Below are 21,402 nucleotides of genomic sequence, written 5' to 3' on the forward strand. Positions count from 1 at the left end.
ATCTTCAGCTCAGGACAGCAGAGAGAGTGGCTCAAGTGTGGTGCTGCCCATCCAGGGGTGTAAAGAGCATTTGCTGCTGGGGAAGGAGGTTCCTGCCTGTCCTTGTCTGCCACACAGACCTGAGAGGTGTTGCAGCTGGGGCATCCTCTGTTGCCCTCAGACACATGGTCGTTGTAATGACATGACTGCTTCTTCTGCACAGATCTCTCTGCAGAGAGCCTTAACAGTCCTGTGACCACATGCAGCAGCAATACTTCATACTCAAAGGACTGCACTTGGGTCAGCTTTGATGACTTTTTGAGGTTTTGGTGTCATATATGTCATAAAATGCACCCATTTTGAGCACATAATTCAATGACTTTCAGTAACTTCACCAAGTGGCATGACCACCACCTATCAAAAGAATTCTGTACCCGTTAAGCAATCACTGCCCCGTGCCCCCTCCCCCAGCTCCTGGCATTACCCTACTTTCTGTCTACGGATCGGGCATTCTGGACATTGCAAATAAGTGGAGTTACGTAATATGCATGGTTGGAAGCTTCACTCGTGGATCAATACTCCGTATCTATTGACGGGTAATACACTCCATACTGTATTTTGTTTATCAATGATCGGATGGATCTTTGGGCGGTTTCCTCTGGATGTTCACGTACAGGTCTCTGTGCTGACCGACACGAGTTCTTGCAGGGTGCGACCTTCGGTGCTCCATTTTTGAGTTACAAGTTGTTACGTACGTGGCTTGAGCGAATGCCTTCTCATGCAAGCGACTGACGAAGACTTTCGGCTGGACCTTTGCGTTGCACCTGCCGCGGGCTGCCCGGCCCGGCGGGTCCCCGCGCGGCCAGCGCTGCCCCGCCGCGGCTTGCTACCGAGGTGACTTCGTCCCCTCGGCTGAGGGGGCTAACCCCATACCAGAGGTCCGCTTGTAAGAGGAGCGTGGCTGTCAGATGTTGGCCTGCGCCCACGGGCAAAAATCCCGCGTTTCGGGGGAAGCACCGCCCCCGAGCCTCGGAGCGTCTATAGGTCGCCTCCGCCCCCCGCACGGGGCTGACGCGCTTGAAACAGCCGGCTGCGTCCCCACGCCGCCCTCTGCGAATCTCTGGGAGAGCAGCCGAAGCAGCTTACTAGGGGACTCGATAGTCTCGGATGCACTCACGTGGCCTCAACCGGGAACCGCTACCATCCAGCCGCCAGTCCACAGAGGGGAGGCGGCGCGTGGAAATGCCTGGAGTTCCAGGCACCTAATTGGCAAAAATTAGGGAAGGGACGGGGCTTTCAGGTGCGATCGACGTGCCGGCGGCCCAATGGTTTGTCAGGGGTGGTCAAGGGGGACCCGCAAGTGTGAGAGGTGTTGTCGGCTAGTGGGTGGGGCTGCAGGGGTTGCCTGGGACTCTGCGGGAAGCCGCAGAGGCGAGTGGTGCTGATGGACGTGAAGGGGAACCAATAGTTCAGGAAACGCGGGAGGCGAGTATCCAATGGCGACGGTGGCGAGGTGGGGCGTCCGCTGTCCCCGCAACGGCGTGTGGGAAACGGCGGGGGCGGTCGGTCGTGAAGGACTGGCAGCCCCTCCAACAGCCTCGGGAAAGGGGGCGGCGGGCGGCCAATGGCTACGGCGAGGGGTCAGGGAGGGACGGCGAGGGGGAGGGCGACCGGAGGCTCCGCGGCTCTGTGTGGGCAGCGTGGGGGCGGGGCTTCCGTGACGGACGGAAGGCTGGACCAATGGTCCACGGAGGGTGGGCGGCGGGTGGCCAATGGCGCCGGCGCGGCCGGGGGCGGGGCGGCGGAGCTGCGCGGCGCTGTGCGGGAAGCGGCGGGAGGCGGGCGGCGGCAGCAAAGCTGAGGTGAGGCGGAACGGCCGAGCGGTCGGGGCCTTCGCGGCGGGCCCTGAGCCGCTCACCCGCCTCCGCCCGCAGGTCCCGTGGCGGCGCCCGTGGGCCGCGGCGGGGTGGGAGGATGGGAACTCAGGGCAGCCCGGTGAAGAGCTACGACTATCTGCTCAAGTTCCTGCTGGTGGGCGACAGCGACGTGGGCAAGGGCGAGATCCTGGAGAGCCTGCAGGACGGCGCGGCCGAGTCCCCGTACGCCTACAGCAACGGTAGGGCGGCGGCCGGGTGGGAGGAGGGCGCGCCGCGAGCCGGCCGAGGCCCGGACCAGGCCTCCCGGGGCCGGCGAGGCCTGGTCGGGCGCGGTAGCCTCCGCGCTGGAGGCGGTCCCGCCGCGCAGCCCGCGAGGGGTTAGCTTCGGCGGCCTGCCGCTCGCGCGGAGGAAACACCTCGGCAGCAATGTTATTAAACATCTTCTTTAACTTCCGGGTGCATGGCTTGCGTACATAAGGTGGATTGCACCACCACCGCTTGCCCGAGCCTGCCTCTGGGTTTAGGAGTGTACCGGGAAAGCGTGGTGGACGGTCGGCGCGGGGGCCTTCAGGGGTGTGTCTTAAAGAAGATCCCGGGGCTCCCGAATTCCAGCGGAGCTGGTGGCCAGTCAAGCATCCATCCTTTCACAGGCCCTTACAAGCTCGGGAAGTGCTGTCTCACCTAATTGTACTTCTTCTGTCCTTGTTGTTCTCTGCCTTCCTGCTTTGTTTCTTGGGCTCTTGTCAGTCCTGTCCGACTGCCCTGAGCCTTTGCAGTTTGCTGAATCGCTTGCCCTGGGGCAGTTGAGAGTGTGGGCATGGTGTCTCCCATCCATTGGTTTCAGGATTTGTCAAGCTGGGCTGATGCAGAGGGCCCTGCCTCTTGAGCAGCAGTGCCAAATCCTGAAGGTCCTGACCAGAGAGGAAGAGCCATGGGTTTGTTTTTAGGTGGGGGGGCTCACACTTAAGGCCCTTACACCAGCTAGGCCCTTTGACTAGTATTTGACATTCCAGGGGTTATTTTCCTGCTCGGGCAGGTGGCCAGATTGTTTTTCTAGTAGTACTGTCGCCTCCTGGCACCAGACTCCCAGGAGGCTAATGCAGGAGTGCAGGTTGGGTTGGGCTTTTATAGTGGATTAGTGTTTTCCTGGGATATTAACTTGTGCTTCAGAGGATTGGCTCAGTCCCACTGGCTACTCCACCAACTCCACCTCATGCACACAGTGACTAGCTGGAGAGATAGGGCCCTTCTTTCTCTTCCATCCCCTTTATCAGGCTGCTGTGCCTTCCTGCAGTACATTGACCGACGTTGACCGAAGTGGAACTTGTATTGCATAAAATGTGGAGATCTGCAAGACACGGTGAGCTTGTGTCACAGAGGTCCATCTGCCGGAAGTGGTGTGGAAAGCCTGCACTTAGACTAATGGCAGGGCCTGGGCACACTTGTGCCCCTGCAGGCGTCCTGCATTGTCAAGTTTGGTGATAGCAGTGTCCAGGGCTCTTTAGGTTAAGATATGCACAGAACCAGGAGTACTTGTGGTCAGAGCATCACCTTACTGACCCAGGGTGAACTTGGTGGGACTGAGAACACTTTGGTTTCCTTAGGGAGACTCTTGGGGGTTTGGAATCTCCAAAGCCGCTGGTTCTCAGGATTCAGCACTGGGTAAGTTTGCTGCTGTCTTTGAAAGATTTGTGGTAGTTGGAAGCTTTGGATTTCTAGTTGCTTTGTGAATAGGTGAATATTAACTTTTCTCATTTGTGAGAAGTGCCTGGTGTATTTCCAGTTTCTTGTTCTTGGCCTACACTTGTCTGGTTCCTCTGATCAGGTGGCAGGTGGGTCCCCACCTGGTAAAGGGCATGCTTTTTTAGGGTGACTCAGATCTCCTCCTTGATCACAGCTGGATCACTTACCTGCCTTGAAGGCAGGTCTAGCTTGTTCCTGAGACAGGTATGCAAGTAAGTTTGGGCTCCAGCTTCACAAACACTTGTGTCATCAGAATGGCCTCTTGGAGCAGTGGCAGTGTGATGCTTTGTCTAGGTGCCCACTCTTTTAGGGCCTTGGTTTTGGATCTCTGTGAAGCTTTGGTTTCTCCTAGTATGCAGCAGTGGCTTTAGGGGAATGGTCCTATTCTCTTTGGGACAGAACAGGATACTGAGTAGATATTCTCCCCGGGTAGCCACAGGGGAATTATGCTCTTGAGCAAAAGCCTCACTGCTTCTTGGGAGGGTGTGCTGTGAGCAGCTTCTACTCACTGGCCGTATTCAGCTTCTACTCGCTACCACACAAGCCTGTCCTTGTTCATCTTCAGTTAAACTAGTTACATCTTCCTATCTGGGTTCCTACAAAACTTCCCTGAGTGGGTCTCTGGGAAAGTCTGATGTAATTTGTATGCCACAGCCTAGGAGATTTGTGTGGGTTAATGAGATGAGTCCACGGGTATAACTTGATTTCTCCCCCTCTTCCTTTGGGAGTCAGTATTGGTGAAAGCTTCTGAGTGATGCCCTGTCCATTGAGCCCAGGGATTTGGGAGGGGGTCAGGGGATTGTGGACACTGCAAGGCTGACATGGAGGTTTGCTACGAATGTTGGGACCTCCTGGTTGTAGAAGTGTATGCGGGACCAGATGATGCTGTGCTCCCAAAGTGAGGACACTGTGTGCCTGTGTCCTGTGCAAGTTGTGATCTCCCTGCTGAAGCCAGTGCCAGAATGCCATATCAATGCCCCAGAGGCCAGTCCAGATATTGCTTTGCTCCCATCCATGTCTTTCTTCTCTTATTTGGAGTTTTTTTTCTCTCTTAACTGCAGATTCAAGGGGAAGCCTGAAGTGCTTCTCTGAGCTCTGTTTCCCTAAATCAGAAAATGTCTTCAGGTCAAGTATCCCGTGTTCTCATCTGTTGCCTTGCTTCTATGCTAGCACCAGGTTTTCATTTGGGAATGCTAACTCAGTGTGTTTTTAAGTGAATAGACAGCCTGTGCGCAGCTTCCCTGGACTGTTGCTTGGTGCTAGTCACACGGTCACCATAGCAACCCCTCATGGTTTGTTCTTTCTTCTGTACTTGGCCGGGGGCTCGGGTCTGGGTTTCCTGGATTGATTTGTCAGGGTCCTCTGTTATAAACCAAGTTTTCTAGTAGGGCTTTGGCCCCAGGAGGAACAGGAGCAATCACCATGGTAACAGCTAATGCCTCCAATATGTAATGTGTCCCCAGAACACTGCTGAGCGTTTCTCTCTATTCCTCATTTAATCTTTAACACCACCCTGTAAGAGAGGCACTGTTTTCCCCATTTTACAGATGAGGAACTGAGGCTCAGAGTCAGAGAGACTGCTGCTGTCAAGAGCAGTGTGGTCAGGGCCGGAGTTGTGGCTCAGTGATAGAGTTCTTGGCCTAGCATGTGTGAGGCGCTGACTTTGATCCTCAGTACCACATTAAAAAAAAAGAAAAGAAAAGAAAAAGAAACAAGGACTGGGGATGTGGCTCAAGTGGTAGTGCGCTCTCCTGGCATGCGGGCGGCCCAGGTTCGATCCTCAGCACCACATACAAACCAAGATGTTGTGTCCACCAAAAACTAAAAAAATAAATATTAAAAAATTCTCTCTCTTTAAAAAAAATAAACAAAATAAAGATATTTGTCTATGTATAACTAAAAAAATTAAAAAGAAAAAAAGAAAAAGAAACAAAATAAAGTTAAAAAAAAAAAAAAAAAGAGCAGTATGGTCACTGTGTTTGTGGGTCCAGCCTTCTCATTTGGAGGGAAGCAGGCAAACCTTACAGTGAAGTAGCAGGGGATTATAGCTCTTCTCCCCTTGCCCCCATTTTCATTTCTACTCTAGGGCTTCCTGGTTGCTGCATGCCTACTGCTTCTGTACACTGCTTGAGACCTTGAGAAGTTGATCTCAGAGGACTTTCCTCAGCTCCTGCCTGACCCCTGCCAGCATCTGGAAACCCACATCATTGTTTGGAGTTGGAACTTTTTTTTTTTTTTTTTTGCCATGCTGGGGATAGAACCCAGGGCCTTGCCCATGTGAGGCCAGTGCTTTCCCACTAGCTCTGCCCCTAGCCCAGGAGTTGACACTTATTTTTGTGTGTGTGTGTGGGGGTGCTAGGGATTGAACATAGTGGCACTTTAGCACTGAGCTACATACACCCCAGGTTTTTTTTTTTTTTTTTTTTATTTTGAAACAGGGTCTCAGTAAGTTGCTGAGCCTGGTCTCAAACTTGTGATCCTCCTTAGCTTTCCAAATTGCTGCAGTTAACAGGTGTGTGATACCACACCTGGCTAATTGGCACCACCTTTTTTTTTTTTTTTTGGTACCAGGGATTGAACCCAAGGGTACTGAGCCACATCCCCAGCCCCTTTTTTATATTTTGAGATAGGGTCTCTCTGAGTTGCTTAGGGCCAGCTGAGGCTGGCTTTGAACTTGCCTGTCCTTCTGCTTTTGCCTCCCAAACCCCTAGAATTATAGGAGTGTAGCACCGAGCCTGGCATAATTATTGGCACTTTTTGATGGACCATTACAACTCTTCTCAAGGCAGGTTTGGCCCTTCAGGTGCTGCCCTTCCTTCCAGCTCTGTGACATATGCTGTTCTCCCCAGAATCCACCGGGCCTGAGAGCAGCAAGGAAGGGACCCTTTAAGATAGGATGCAATAGGCTGGGGGAGGTACAGCATGCTTAGATGTGATGGGAATCTACAGAGGTATGCGTATGAACCAGCAGAGGGTCATGCATAGCTTCCTAGAGGAGAGGGCATCTGAAATGAGTCCTAGGGTTTCTCCTTTTTTCTCTCTCTCTCTCTCTCTCTTTTTTTTTTTTTTTTTTTTGGTACCGGGAATTGAACTCAGGGTCACTCAACCACTGAGCCACATCCCCAGCCCTATTTTATTTAGAGGCAGGGTCTCCCTGAGTTGCTTAGCACCTTGCCGTTGCTGAGGCTGGCTTTGAACTCCTGATCCTCCTGTCTCAGCCTCCTGAGCTGCTGGGATTACAGGTTTGTGCCACCATACCCGGCCCTCCTTTTACCTCTTTACCATTACCTGGTCCCACCTGCCCTCAAGAGAACAGATTTCCATGTCTGTGCTAACTGTTCCATGTTTTATGCTAACTGTGCTGCTTTGTAAATAAGATAGTCCTCAAACATGGAAGCTGCTGAAGTTAACCAAGGTGCACAGGTCCTCCCTAAGCTCCCCAAGTAGGAAAGCCACTTCTTGTCAGCCATGATTAGGGGAAGGTGGGCAAGGACAGCTTGCTTGAAGGGCTTGGGGGAGAGGACCAGTTCTGGCCCCAGGCAGTGTAGCTGGGGGCCAGTGAGAGTTCTTAAATGAAAACCAAGTTTCCTTTTTCCTTCTGCTTTTCCTTTTCAATTAGAATACCGAATTGTGTTTTCCTGGGTCTTTAGCATTGTCATGAATTCTTTCAGATGACAGAGCAAATGCTTAAGTGGCAGGTATATAGCAAGTAGAGCTAGCTGTCGTGCAGTTGGAATTTTTGTGTTGTATATACATACTGGCATCTTTTTCTTCAGTGTGATTGTGTTTTGGATAATGAACTAAATTTAACACCATTTCAGGAAGGAAACCACATCAGGGAGCCGAGAAGTTGGTGGGAAGGACACAAAAGGAGAGAGACGGTTCTTAGAGGGTCCTTTTGCCTCCTATTCTGTTTAAAGATTGTAGCTGGAAAGGTGTGAAATTGCTGATTCCAGAAAAACTGCTGCTTACCTGGGTCTGAATCCTGTGGTAACTGCATGTGGAACAGGAAGGAGATAGAGCTGCACCCAGACCCTTCTCATGGGCAGCATCCAGGATAGACACTAGGCCACATGGGTATGGGGGGCCCATGGGCTACATTGGCCGGGATGTTGTCCTATATCATCTAAGAACACAAGGAAATGTCGTCGGCATCCAAATCCTAACTGGGAAAAAACTGCAGAAAGAATGCAAGAAGAGCAGGATGTGGTGGCCAGGCCTCTGATCCCAGCACCTCTAGAGGCTGAGGCAGAAGGAGGATCCCAAGTTTGAGTTCATTCATGGCAGCCAGGAAGCAGAGAGAGAAAGGGGAGGGGGCCACGGGGAAGATGAATCCTTCCAGGAAGTGCCCCCAGTGACCCACTTCCTTCAGTCTTGCCATGCCTGTCTATAGTTAACATTCAGGTAGTTCATTTAAACAAGAATGAACTGATTATGTTACAGCCCTCACAATCCGATCATTGAACACTCCTGTATTAACATAGGAGCTATCCAGACTATACCCAAACCATAACAGGCTGCCAAGGTTCTCTGCTGGGGTCCAGAAAATCGCTGTTGCAGGAGAGGGGAGTGTGGCCAAAGGAGCCTTGATCACTGCTGAGGCTACATGCTCTACTCCATTTTTGCTCTGAGAGGTGGCTGTTCATCAGGCCTGGCCCAGGTATGTTGCCCATGCCTTTGAAGCATCCTTCAGGCTGAGGTCTGTCACACCACTGTGGCAGGGCCTGCAAGACCAATGAGCAGAAGAGAAGAGAGGGCAGGCTGCAGCCCTGCAGACAGACCTGTCTTTAGTCCTGGGGCTCTAGAGTGTTTCCTGCCTACCTGGTCCTGCCCTGGTGGGGTTGGTGGATGCTCAGTGGTATTCCTTCACCTCCTCAGCTATGAAATAGTGGCTTCCTGTTGCTGGCTTGTCTCCCCCCTATGCTGCTATAAGTCAGAAACATCTTTGGATGTTAAGTGTCATACTGATGCAAGGTTTTGTTCCTTTACAGCCCCCCTGAATGTGGGGCACCTTCAGGCAGCCTTGGGCCTTTACTGTCATCTGCGTCCCTGAGCATGACCCTGCTTCTCTTGGTGGAGAGAGGTATTATTACATTAACAATCTTTCCCCTCCCACCACAATGCTGGGGAGTGAACTGATGGCCTTGTGCTTGTTGGGCCAGCACTGTATCACTGATCTATATTCTAGTCCCATCAACTTCTTAAATGACTTTTATTAAACATGGATTATTATTATTGGTACCAGAGATTGAACCCAGCCACATTGATTGAACTAAGCCACATCCCCAGCCCTTTTTAATTTTATATAGAGACAGGGTTCTCGCTAAGTTGATTAGGGCCTCATTAAGTTGCTAAGGCTGGCTTCAAACTCACGATCCTCCTGCTTCGGCCTCCAGAGCTGCTGGGATTATTGGTGTGCGCCACCGTACCCAGTTTAAGAAATTGTTTATTTGCTTATTTTTGGTGGTGCTTATTATTGAACCCCGGGCATTGTGCATGCAAGGCAAGCACTGTACCAACTAAGCTTTTTCCCCAGCCCCACAAGAAATTATTATATTGAATTTTTGGAAGAATTCTGGTGCTTCAGTGTGGCACAGACAGTTAAACACATAACTCATAATAATCAGCAAGTGAATAAAGCCAAGGTTATTGTCTGTGGGAACAGAAGGGTTTGAATTCCCCAGCCCTTTTTATCTTTTATTAAAAACAGTGTGGCAATTTCTTAAAAATGGCCCAGCAGAGCTGGGGCTGAAGCTCATGGACAGAGCACTTGCCTAGCATGTGTGAGGCACTGGGTTTGATCCTTAGCACCACATAAAAATAAAACAAATGAAATAAAGACATGCTGTCCATCTACAACTACAAAAAAAAAAAAAAAAAAAAAAAAAAAAAAAACAGCAAACCAGATGAGGTGGTATACCCCTGTAACCCCAGTGACTCAGGAAACCAGTGCAGGAGGACTGCACATTTGAGGGCATCTTCAGCAACTTAACAAGACCTTCAGCGACTTGGCAAGATCTTTCCTCAAACAAACAAACAAATATAAAAATGAAAAGCACTGGGAATCCTCAGTATAAAAAAAAAGAAGAAGAAGAAGAAAAGAAAAAATGTGGCTCTCTCTCACTCTGTTTTCTCATCAGCAATGCATGAGAGTTCCAGTCACTAACTTTATGGCCAACATTTGATGCCATCAAACTCTTATCAGTTAACTTCATTGAGGTATAATTTATGTACAAAATACCTATTTGCATTTAAAGTTTGGAATTCGATGAGTGTTGACATTTTTGAACATCTGGAAGTGTACAAAGAACTTTACACATAGTCCTCATGTAGACCACCCCTGTCCACTCTGGAACTGGGCATCTGCTGGTCTTTGTGTCACTGTAGATTTGCTTCATTTTCTAGATCTTGTGTATAATGGAGTCACACATGAACCTCTATGGCCTCATCCGACATTTCCTGGGAGAGGGTTGCACCTTGTCATGGTTAGTGTCCTCCCTTCTCTGTGCTTTGTGGCCCATGTGTGTAGACCGTGGTGCCTAGGTCTGTTCTAAAGATGGGCTTTTAAGTGGCTTCTGTTTTGGGGTTGTTCTGAAGAGTGCATTTGTAGAAATTCTAACGCTTTTGGCAAAGTGTCTCTGCATTTCAGTGAGGGATTTGCCCAGGAGTGGATGTACTGGTTGTAGGTAGGGCATGTATATGCTCAGCCTCAGAAGACACCAACGGTTTTCCAAGCAGTTGAACAGTTTTTCCTCCAGCAGGATCCCTTGCCCTTTTCTTTCATTTCAGCCAGGCTGGTGCTGGGATACCTGTTTCTTTGTAACACCCATAGAACAATTCCAACCTCTAGAACCACCTTTTGCTACTTAACTGTTTCCCAGTGGACTTATTTTTAGTTTGTATCCAACCCTATATAATAAAACAATGTTGCAGTAAATAGCCTTCTGTAATGTTTACACCATTCTGCTTCTTTACTCTTGCTGCTCTACAGTGTTACCTTATGATGCTGGAGGTTGTAAATCTGACCCTAGCTTCTCTGAGCTAAAATCCAGGTACAAGGTGTTGGCAGGTGCATTGCTTTCTGCAGGATCTGTAGGAGAGTCTGATTGTTTGTTCTTTGGGTTGTTAGCAGAATTGAGTTCTCTGCAGTTACAGAACTGGGATCCTTGTGTCTTTACTGGCTATAGACTGGGCCTGAGCTTTTAGAGGTCACCTGTGACTGCTTCCTCCATCTTCAGGGCTGGCAGCAGTGGGTCACATCCCTCTGATGCTTCTGATTTTTCCTTCTCCCTCTGTCTCATCTAACTAACTTAGATGAGGCTTTTAAGGAGTTACATAAATAAATCAGGTCCACCCAGAGAATCCAGGAGAATATTCCATCTCAAGGGCCAGATCTTCACTTTGCCCTGTGAACTAACCTGTTTTAATCAATTTTTTTCTTTTCTTTTTTTGATACTGTAGATTGACTCCAGGGTTACTTTACCACTGATCTATATCCCCAGCCCTCCTTTTTGAGACAGGGTCTTATCAAGTTGCCCAGACTGGCCTCGAATTTGCAATCCTCCTGCCTCAGCCTCCTGAGTAGCTGAAGTTATAGGCATGAGTCACCCTATTCTAATCTATTTCTTTATTAAAATCATTTTACAAACTTAAATTTACAGCAATAAACCACTATTCATCAATACCCACGAAAAAGGAATGCAAATATTTAAGAATACTTGCTTCTGAGCTGGGATTGTGGCTCAGCGGTAGAGTGCTCCCCTGGATGGGCGGGACCTGGATTTGATCCTCAGCACCACATAAAAATAAAAAGGCATTGTGTTGTGTCCATCTACACCTAAAAAATAAATATTAAAAAAAAAAAAAAAGAATACTTGCTTCTTAGCTGGGCTAAGTGGCACATGCCTGTAATCCCAGTGCCTTGGAAGGCTGAGGTAGGAGGATCACGAGTTCAAAGACAGTCTCAGCAAAAGTGAGGCACTAAGCAACTTAATGAGACCCTGTCTCTAAATAAAATACAAAATATGGGTTGCTCAGTGGTCAAGTGCCCCTGAGTTTGGGGGTACCAATCCCTGATAAGGCCCCATCCCCCCAAAAAAGAATACTTGCTTCTTGTCAGGCATGGTGGCATACGCCTATAATCCCAGCAATTTGGGAGGCTGAGACAGGAAGATTACAAATTTGAGACCAGCTTTAGTAACTTAGCAAGACTATGTCTCAAATTGAAAAATTTAAAAAAGGGCTGGGGATATAGCTCAGTGAAAGAGCACTTAACGCAGCAATTTGAGAGGCTGAGGCAGGAGGATTACAAGTTCATAGCCAGCCTAAGCAACTCAATGAGATCTTGTCTCTAAATAAAATATAAAAAAGGGCTGGGGATGTGGCTGAATGGTTGAGTGTCCCAGGGTTCAATCCTGGTACCAAAAAAGACTACTTGCCTAGCATGCACAAGGCCCTAGTTTCAATCCACAGTACCAAGGCGAGGGGGGGGGGGGGCGAATACTTGCTTCTCTGTGCATGTAATGGCACAAGTAGGATGTCCCCACTGTGCTCCTGACAACATGATGCTGTCTGAAGCAGTAGGATTCAGGAGCACAGTGACCTGGTGCATGGGCTTTAAGAATTCCTAAAGTTGTATCATTTTCTCAGCCATAGTGCCAGGCTCCAGAGCATGCTCTTTGCCTGGTTTTCACATGGGGCAGTCCATGGCATCAATTCCCCCTAGACTTCTAGAGCCCACTGTGTTCACTGTTGTCAGGGCCCAGTTCATCCATTCCATTTCTGAAATTACTGCTCAGTCTGGGTCAAACATTGCATCATCGAGGTAGAACACTGTTTTGATCATCTTTTTCGTCACTGTGATCAAAAGACCCAACAAGAACAATTAGAGGAAGAAAAGCTTATTTGGCTTACAGTTTCAGAGGTCTCAGTCTGTAGACAGCCAACTCCATAGATCTGGGCCCAAGGTGAGGCAGAACCTCTTGGCAGACGACTATCGTGGAGAAAAGCGGCTCAGAACATGGCAGTCAGGAAGTAGAGAGAGCTCCACTCACCAGGGACAGAATATAAACCCAAAAGTCATGCCCCCAGTGACCCACCTCCTCATGCCACACCCCACCTGCCTATAGTTACCACCCAGATAATCCTTCAGTGGATTAATGCAGTGATTATGCTACAACTCATAATCTAATCACCGCCTCTCTGAAAATTCTTGCACTGTCATATCACACATGAGCTTTGGGGGGACACCTCATATCTAAACCATAGCAAACACAAAAGGGTCTCTCAATTCCTGCACCAAAAACACCATGGTCAGCTGGAAATCCTTAGTGGCAGAAGCGACAACCAATTATCTCTGCTTGGAGTGGGCCTGCACCTCTCCCACTGGGCCTCTACAGCACCAGTGTGACTGACAATGTTGGGACCAGTCACCAGAAAGGCACACTCTGATCACCTCTTGCAGGACTTCCTTGTAAGTTTCTTTTTCTTGTTGTTGTTGTTGTTTTTAAATATAGATTTTTGTAGTATGGGTCAGAAGAGAGTATGTGTACTTTCTGCTAGGTATTATGTGGTCTGGTTGCATTTTGCTGCAGCTTGTTGGTTAGCTTACAGTTTCTATGGGTCAGGCTTGCTTAGGTCCTCACAGAGTCTCAGGGCCTCCCATAGGTGCTAATTGAGGTGTTAGCCAGGGCTGGAGCTCGTCTGAGGATCGACTAGAGAAGGTTGCCTTCTAAGCTTAGCTCCTAGTGAGCTGTCAGCCACCCTCAGTTCCTGGCATCTTCATGGGGTGCCTTACTTCACAAAACCAGTCAGTCAGAATCCAGTCTCATGAAACAGTCTTGGAAGGAACATGCATCCATATTCTGTTGATCAGAAGCAAGCCTCAGGTCCTACTCACCCTCCAGGGGATGAGTCCCAGAAGCCAGCCCTGGGCCCACCTGTAGGCTGGCTCCTGCCTCTGTGCCCTCAGCAAGCTACACCAAGTTTCAGCTCTTGGAGCTCCTGCAGGCTCCTCTTTTTTTTCTACGCATGTGGTTCTTTTCTTCTGAGGAGGTCAGAATTCTCCCTGTGCAGGTGTGGACAAAGCATCTTACCTTCAGGGTAAGGCAAATGAGGACAGATGGATTGCATGGAGGGTCCCCAAACCAGTGTGGGGAGCCAGTGTGCACATCCCAGATCCTACCTGGAAGTGCTGGCCCTTTCTGAGCCTCACCTTGTAAGAGCAGCATGAAGGCTGGCACTGGCAACCTTTGCAGGGCCTGACCTGGGCTGACCTGTGAGCCCACTACCCTCCACACCACCATTTCATGAAAGACTTTCTATCTCTGGACACATGGTCAAAGCTGCTTTTTCTTCCCAAAGAAACAACACACCAAGGAACAGTGGCCACCTCTCCTGGGGCATCAGCTTTGGACATTGTGTTGAAATCTACTGGTGCATACTGCATTCAGGCAGCCTGACATAGGCTCTGCTTTCTTGTAAGAAGGGACCTGCACACAGCCTCCAGCAACTGACTTGGTGTGGCCCTCCATGCGATCCACCTGTCCTCACTTGCCTCCCTACAAGGGTGAGGTGCTTGGCCCACACCTGCTCAGGGGAGGCTTCCGCCCTTCTTAGGAGAGGGAAGCTGCACAACAGGAGTAACCTGTTGGGGATGGAAATGTTCCCTTTCCCCTGGACACTAGCATTCTACTTTCTGGTGCTTAGCTGAAATGCACCCTCTTTTCTCCTTAATCTGTTTTTTTTTTCCTTCTCATTTTCTGTTCATTGTCACAAATAAAAACCTCTGTGACTCTTAATTATGTTGGAAAGGGGAGGAATAATTACATATTTATTCTTTTTTTTTTTAAAGAGAGAGAGAGAGAGAGAGAGAGAGAGAGAGAGAGAGAGAGAGAGAGAATTTTAATATTTATTTTTTAGTTCTCGGCGGACACAACATCTTTGTTTGTATGTAGTGCTGAGGATCGAACCTGGGCCGCACGCATGCCAGGCGAGCGCGCTACCACTTGAGCCACATCCCCAGCCCATATTTTTTTTTATTCTTTAAAAAAAAAACTTTGTAGTAGTAGATGGACAGAATGCCTTTATTTTATTTATTTTTATATGGTGCTGAGGATCAAACCCAATGCCTCACGCATGCTTGGCAAGTGCTCTGCCACTGAGCTACAGCCCCAGCACTACATGTTTATTCTTGCCCAGTCTTCCATAAAGGCCCAAACCTTAGGCAGAACAAGGCAGCACGTGTGCATTGTGTGTTCAGGGGACTCACTCCTTGCCAGCTGGGTACAGGTGGGTCTATACTGACTCTGACTCTGCAGTGTCATTAGGTTGGAACTGCCGGCCAGCTTGCATGTAGTGGGTCTTCACTCTGACAGATCCCTGCTCCAGTTAATCGATTTATGTGCAGAACACAGAGAGTCACTAGCACAGTCTTTCTGCCAGGAACTGTCTGACAGATGCAGAACAAGGCACACTTTCTACTTCCACTTGTCTTTCTTTGGAGGGCTCCACAATGCAAGTCTGTAAGAATTGACACAGTACACCTCAAGGGTATTACAAAGTGCTCAGGAGAGGATTAACAACATTAAACAAAAAAAGAGAACTGAAAACTTTCAGAGGTCAGCTTAGTTCTGATCTGATAGCTCAGCTTCACTCTTTAGGTATATAAATCAATTTCTGCAGGAAAGTGGCTGCCTGCAGCAGATTGTCACTCAGGTGACCCTCACAGGCCCCACATTGCCCTTCCTCCTGTGCTTCTCCAGCAACTCTGCTTATAGCTCCCAGGAAAACAGGGCTCCATGAGCTATGTTCAACTTTCCAAAACTCCATTGAAAACAAAGTCACATTCGAGATAAAGTTGACACTTCAGTGATCTCTTTTTGACTGTCATTCCTTCATTGCCCTTCTGACTAGTGCTATGAAATATCCCTTCAGAGAGTACCTGAGTCAGCAGCCTGGTGATTTTGATGCTTCTGCCTGTCTAGCCTCCCTCAGGTTTCTCCTGGAGTAGCCAAAGAGCAGCCATGTGCTTGCCACTCACCTTTCTGTAGTTTGTCCTCGATCATTCCCAAGGAACTACACATGGGGACTGGCAGTGCAGGGAGGCCTGGGTGCCAACTTGAGATTGTCCTCTGGATGTGGCCTAGGCCCAGGGGCCCTCTTAGACAGTGGCTTGCAGCCTCCCCTTCTCTATCCTGCAGCAAGATGCAGACAGTATAATTTTGCTAATGTACACAATTGAATGTGCCTGTAATGCACAGCAGAAAGAAATGGAATGTAAATTGTGACATAATCCTTTGTATCATGAGTGAGGAAGGGGCAGGCAAAGTACATCTCGTGCCTGTGTTATATGGGATTTCTTTTCCTAGAATGGTGAGCAGTTCTTGGCAAAATCCTGAGCAAGGTTCATTCTCCCATGACTATGCGGCATTGGCATTCCTGGGAAACACAGTATTAGCATAGGACAGAGTCAGGTCCCACCAGACCCCTGGCACAGGTGTTTCCCTGTATGAAAACTTGACTGAGTGTTTGCACATTTGTGGGTCTCAGGACAGTTCCTCATGGTACAGAAGAGCCACATACATGGTGGTTCAGCTGATGTCTCTAACTCATGCCTCCTAATCTCAGGACAACAAAAAACTATTCCACAGATTCCAAACACCCCCTTGGGGTATGCAGCTCCCACAAGAGCCACTGCTGAAGCTCATGGTCTAGACAACAGTCAGGCTTGATTATCATCAGCTCCCAGAATGGTGCTGGTGTATCATAGAAATTTAAGACTCTTGTGTGTAGTGAATTGCCACTGCCTCAAAAACCCCCTAAAGTAACAGCAAAGACATTTTAAAAATATGGGAGTCTATAAGGTGAAAGAGGTCAGTAGTTTGGGAAACAGGGTATGCTGCCACGGCCGAGTGAGGGCTGCACAGAACCCCCTGGACTTCGTATGAAGGTGGGCTGAAGTCAGAGCAGGTGTGTGGGAGACTGGCCAGGGACACATGAGCCATGGACACCAGACACTACCAGGGATGGAGAGGGTGGGGAAAGCAAGGAGCTAGGAGTAGCCTGACCCCAAGTCTGTTCTGAATAGGGGCCCCTGCACCCCATTCCAGCACTGGTGGATAGGAGCTCATGGCAGGAGCCATGTCTTTACTGCACAACTAGTAGTCAAGAGAAATGCCCCAACAGCTCCCCTGTGAGCACCCAGTTCCCAAGCCAGAGCCTCATATCTTCCCACAACTTCTCAGGGTCACTCTTTGAGGGGTGAAGGAACAGCCAAGGTCACCAAAAGGACAGACCAAAGCAGAGACACAAAAGGACCTCAGAGAGCATCTCACCACTAGTGTGCTGGAGCCAACTACCTTCAAGAAGAGAAACAAGGATACTATCAGGAAGGACATCCAGACTCCAGAGAGCTTCTAGAAGTTACAAATCAGCAGAAATATTTAAAACCACCATAGAAAGGCTAGAAAATAAAGTTGAAAACAGAACAAAAAGAAAGGAAAGATCAGACACCTAGGCAGTTATCCCAGTGGTCACTCTGGCCAGCACAGGTCAAGATGACTGATAGCAACTAGGTGTGTAGAGGGATAAACTGAGGAGTACAAGCATACGGAGTTACCCAGCACCAGGGGTGTGGAGAACTGCACAGAGCACTTGGCAAAGAGGTTGTCCTAAGAGCTGTTAGAAGAAAAAGGCCCTGGTGGAGGATGAGGAATCAGACAGCACTGGCCTCTCTGGGAGTCACTAAGCACCTGGCAGGACTTGGGAATGACATTGCAGGATTTAGGCTCATGTAATTTTGGACAGGGAGGTTGCAGCCATGTGGTACACAGAGCCAGGAACTCTGGCTGATGACTTTGTTCTCAGGAGTGAGGCTGGTGTTCTGACCTCCCTGCTTCAGTTTCTTTCTGAGTCTCATGATGATAGTGCTTCTGGAGTCTTATAAGTATATGTGTTAGTGCAGGTCTGCCAAGAGGTAACAGCTCACCAGGGTCAGGTGAGCTAGAGGGCCACTGGGGTGGAGCTGAACTAGTGGTAAGGCCTTCAGACCCACCTAGAACCCCTGGCACTCGTAAAGCCTTGGTATAGACTAGCTGAAGGCCCAAGAGAGGCACCAGCCCTTTCAGGGGCCTTGCCTTTTTAACTGAACAGTATATTATCTGATATCCTTAAAAAAGAGTGATTTTTGGGCTGGTATCGTGGCTCTGTGGTAGAGCACTTGCCTAGCACATGCTAGGCCCTGGGTTCAATCCTCAGCACCACATAAAAATAAAGGTATTGTGTCCAACTACAACTAAATAAGTAAATAAGTATTTTTTTAAATGAAGGGAAAAAAGGTGGCACAAGAATGGATGGACATGCTGGGGCTTTGGCTCAGTGGTAGGGAGCTTGCCTGGCATCTGTGAGGCACTGGGTTTGATCCTCAGCACCACATAAAAAAATAAACAAAACAGAGTGGATCGACCTCGGCATGGATGACATCCAGACTCCAGCTGCTTATGGCTTTTCCTGGGGGCCCCAGCAGACCTGCCAGCCTGTGCCCAACACAGCCCACCATGCTCCTGGCACCTGGGCACCAGACCTTGTTACAGGTCATTGCTCTGCCTCCAGCAGCTGTACCCCTCCACCCTCCGAAGCAGCCTCCATCCATCATCCCCACCAGAGTTGCTCACTCTGAAGCATTGGATAAATGATAATTGCTCCTCTGAGAAACCTCCCCAGACAAGGGCTCCCTTTCTGGTGGCCCTGGCACAGCCCTGCTAAGTGGACTTTCATTAGCCCTCTGGGTTCTGCCTTTCCTACTGGACTCTCTGCGGCCACCCGGTGCACCATCCCCTCAGAACTGTGCAGTGAGCATTTCCACCATGCGGCCTGCGCAATGGTTTCATTAATGAGGTTCTTGGCATAAAGTTAGCTAGAAGAGATCGAAATAAAACACACAGACTCAGTTACCTTATTTCTATTGCCAGGTCCGAGACGGCTCCCCTCTCTGGCTCCGACCTCTAACCGCCCAGCAGGGCAGCAAGGATTACTCAGGGCTAGGAGGAGAGAGAGAGAGTGAACACGCCAGGGAGTAGCCTTTTATTGGGGAACAAGAAATTCAGGGGATAATTCCATCCAATGAAGGTTGAGGGGGGACTGCACTCCAAGGTCAGGGTCAGTGATTGGGCCCTCGGGGTCAGTGGTCAGTCACACCCCCACACGGACGGGTTCTCTCATCAGGAGAGGGCCGGGAAAATTCCGACACAGCCAGAAGCCTCAGACCCAAACCGGGAGTCGCCCAGTCACGTGTCAGGATGGCTTCCCACAAGCATTGAAGATATAGCAGACCAAAGACTGAAATACTAAAAGTGTCTGGTGCTTCTGGTAAGAAAGGCCACGTGTCTGATGGAAGGTCAGGGACCCTGATTCCTTCAGTAGCTGTGAGCCTTCACTTGGTAAGCTGGAGACAGGACTAGGGGGAGCTGATTTTGGATTTTGAAGAATAGAAAAAAGATGCTTTCCAGAGTGAGGAGAGCCGGCTTGTCTTTCTGGGCTTTGGAAAGAAGGGAACGGCTGGTGAGGGCTGATGGCAAAGCCACCTGCTTCAGGTCACCTACTGCTGGCCCCTGAGTTACAGGCCCAGAGACATGGACATCCATGGGACCTATTCTGTGTGTGTATTCAGTGCAAATGTGCTACAGGAGCCAGCTCACCTGGTCATCATGAGTTGCCCGTGTAGCTGGGCTGGTTCTATAGTGCAGTTCTGTTCTGAATGCTTGTGCCATGCTATACAAGTTTTAACTTTCTTTTGGAATGGGTCTGACTATGTTGCTCAGGCTGGTTGTGTGCTCCTGGTCTCCCACCTCAGCCTCTCTAGTGCTGGGACTACAGGCTCCTGCCACTAGGCCTGGAATAGAACTCCTGATAATCACTTGTTTTTATTTTTATTTTTGGTGCTAGGGATTGAACCCAGGGCCTCATGCATGCCGAGCACATGCTCTACCCCGAGTCTACACTCCCAGTCTCACCTTTTTTTTTTTTTTTGGTACTGGGGATTGAACTCAGGGACACTCGACTACTGAGCCATATCCCCAGCCCTATTTTGTATTTTATTGAGAGACAGGGTCTAACTGAGTTACTTAGCATCTCGCTTTTGCAGAGGCTAGCTTTGAACTTGTGATCCTCCTGCCTAGCCTCCTGAGCTGCTGGGATTACAGGTGGATGCCACTGCGCCCGGCCAGCCTCACCTTTTGTGTGTGTGTGTGTGTGTGTGTGTGTATGTGTACTGGGGATGGAATCCAGGGGTGCTCTACCACTGAGTACATCCCAGTCCTTTTTATTTTATTTTGAGGCAGGGTCTTGCTAAATTGCCCAGGCTGTCCTTGAACTTGTGATTCTCCTGCCTCGGCCTCTCAAGTCACTGGGATTACAGATGTGCTTCACCATGCCTGACCACCCCATCATCTTTTAAAAAGCAGCTGAACGTTTCAGGACTGATGGGAGGATGAGGGGTTGTCAAGGCTGGCCATCACTCCCGGCCTACAGCCCTGTTTTGGCAGACCACTCTTCACAGTTGATATGGGTCTAGGAGATGGAGGTAAGAGGACAAACCAAGCTTGAAGAATGTACTTGATATTTTTTTATATCCATGACTAAATTTCCCAGGTAAAAGTGGTAACCCAGGAACTCTGTGCCCTCCCTAGTCACAGCTGGTTCATGAACCTGTCCTATCTGGACCCTGCTGTCTGCTTTGGGACCTGTTGCCCTTTCACCTCAGTACAGATCCTGCTGAGCCCATGCCACCTGGCCTTCCTGTTCCCTTGAGGCTGTGTGTGCCTTTCTCTTGGAGTCAGACTTGTTCTGGAGTTGCATCTTGGGGCTCAGTGGCCTTGGGTTACCAGTGGTAAGGCCCTTGGTAGACTGTGCTCAGAGGAGTGGCCACTAGGGAGTCTTGTCCATTTCCAGCATGACCGTTATAAGTCTAGATCATTCCACGCCTGTGTTTACTGAGCGCTATGCTACCTGGGAGTGTGGGACAGCTGAGTGTGTGCTACACACAGGTGGCTAGGGAGCAGGCACTCCCTTCCTCTAAGCAGCCCCCTTCTCAGTGTCTGGATCTGACCCCCAGGCCATAGGGTCTCTATCCAAGAAGGACTCAGGGCCCTCAAGGGGCTGGGCTCCATCCATCCTCTGTCTGCTGTAAGAGCAGTGAACGCATCAGGTAGGCCTCTGGGTGTCACGCAGTGAGCTGGGCCAGTGGCAGGATGGCCTCGAAGTCCAGCTGAGGTCTTTGTTTCCAGTAGTGATGAAAGGTGTGATATGTGAGGCATCAGCACAGCTCTTTGTGCCCCAGGTCTTTTGGTGACAAGTGTGGTCTCTTCCTCAGCCTTTCCTGGGTGCCCAGAGCTCTCCTACAGCAACTCTGGCTCTTTGGCCAGGCACAGGGCCACAGTGCCCTCTAGTGGTAGCTTGGCAGCAGGGCAGCACCTTTCCTGGGGGGGGACAGGTGGTAATTCTGGTCTCAAGCAGGCACCTCAAAAATCACTGTTTGCAGCACTGTCCCTCATGGGTCTCTTGTGGCACCTCCGCTGTCAGCACTGAGTTTCATATAGGACAGAATTCTAGAAGTTTCCTCCAGAAAATCAGAGGGAAAGTTGAGGAGAAGGGGGTGGAAGACGGCTTTGGCTGGGCCTGGGCAGGTCTTTCCCTGAGGGTGTGCATGAGATGCCCTCACTTTTCCTCATTCTGAGAGATCTGATGTCTCAACCGTGTTGGAGCACACAGCTCAGTGGCATGTGGATACTTGTTCTGTTAGCAGTTG

General features: G+C 49.5%; 1 protein-coding gene across 6 annotated transcripts in view; it reads left to right on the forward strand.

The window, feature by feature from the left end:
• The first annotated feature begins 1,811 nt into the window (after positions 1–1,811).
• The window catches only part of Rab40c (RAB40C, member RAS oncogene family), a 33,649-nt gene continuing 14,058 nt past the window's right edge, over positions 1,812–21,402 (forward strand). Inside the window, exons 1-2 of one of the 6 annotated variants that reach the window (XM_058578498.1) lie at positions 1,970–2,095; positions 19,937–20,178. In XM_058578498.1, coding sequence (XP_058434481.1) covers positions 20,160–20,178 — 19 coding nt within the window. In that variant the 5' untranslated portion in view covers positions 1,970–2,095; positions 19,937–20,159. Of the gene's footprint in view, positions 2,096–6,676; positions 8,683–19,936; positions 20,179–21,402 lie in introns of those variants that run through there. The other 5 variants (XM_058578497.1, XM_058578493.1, XM_046441265.2 and 2 more) reach the window with 5 other exon arrangements.

Source organism: Marmota monax, unplaced genomic scaffold (assembly GCF_021218885.2).
Source record: "Marmota monax isolate L192 unplaced genomic scaffold, Marmota_monax_Labrador192_F-V1.1 WCK01_AAM20220418_F8-fsc00035, whole genome shotgun sequence".
NCBI classification, from domain to species: domain Eukaryota; kingdom Metazoa; phylum Chordata; class Mammalia; order Rodentia; family Sciuridae; genus Marmota; species Marmota monax.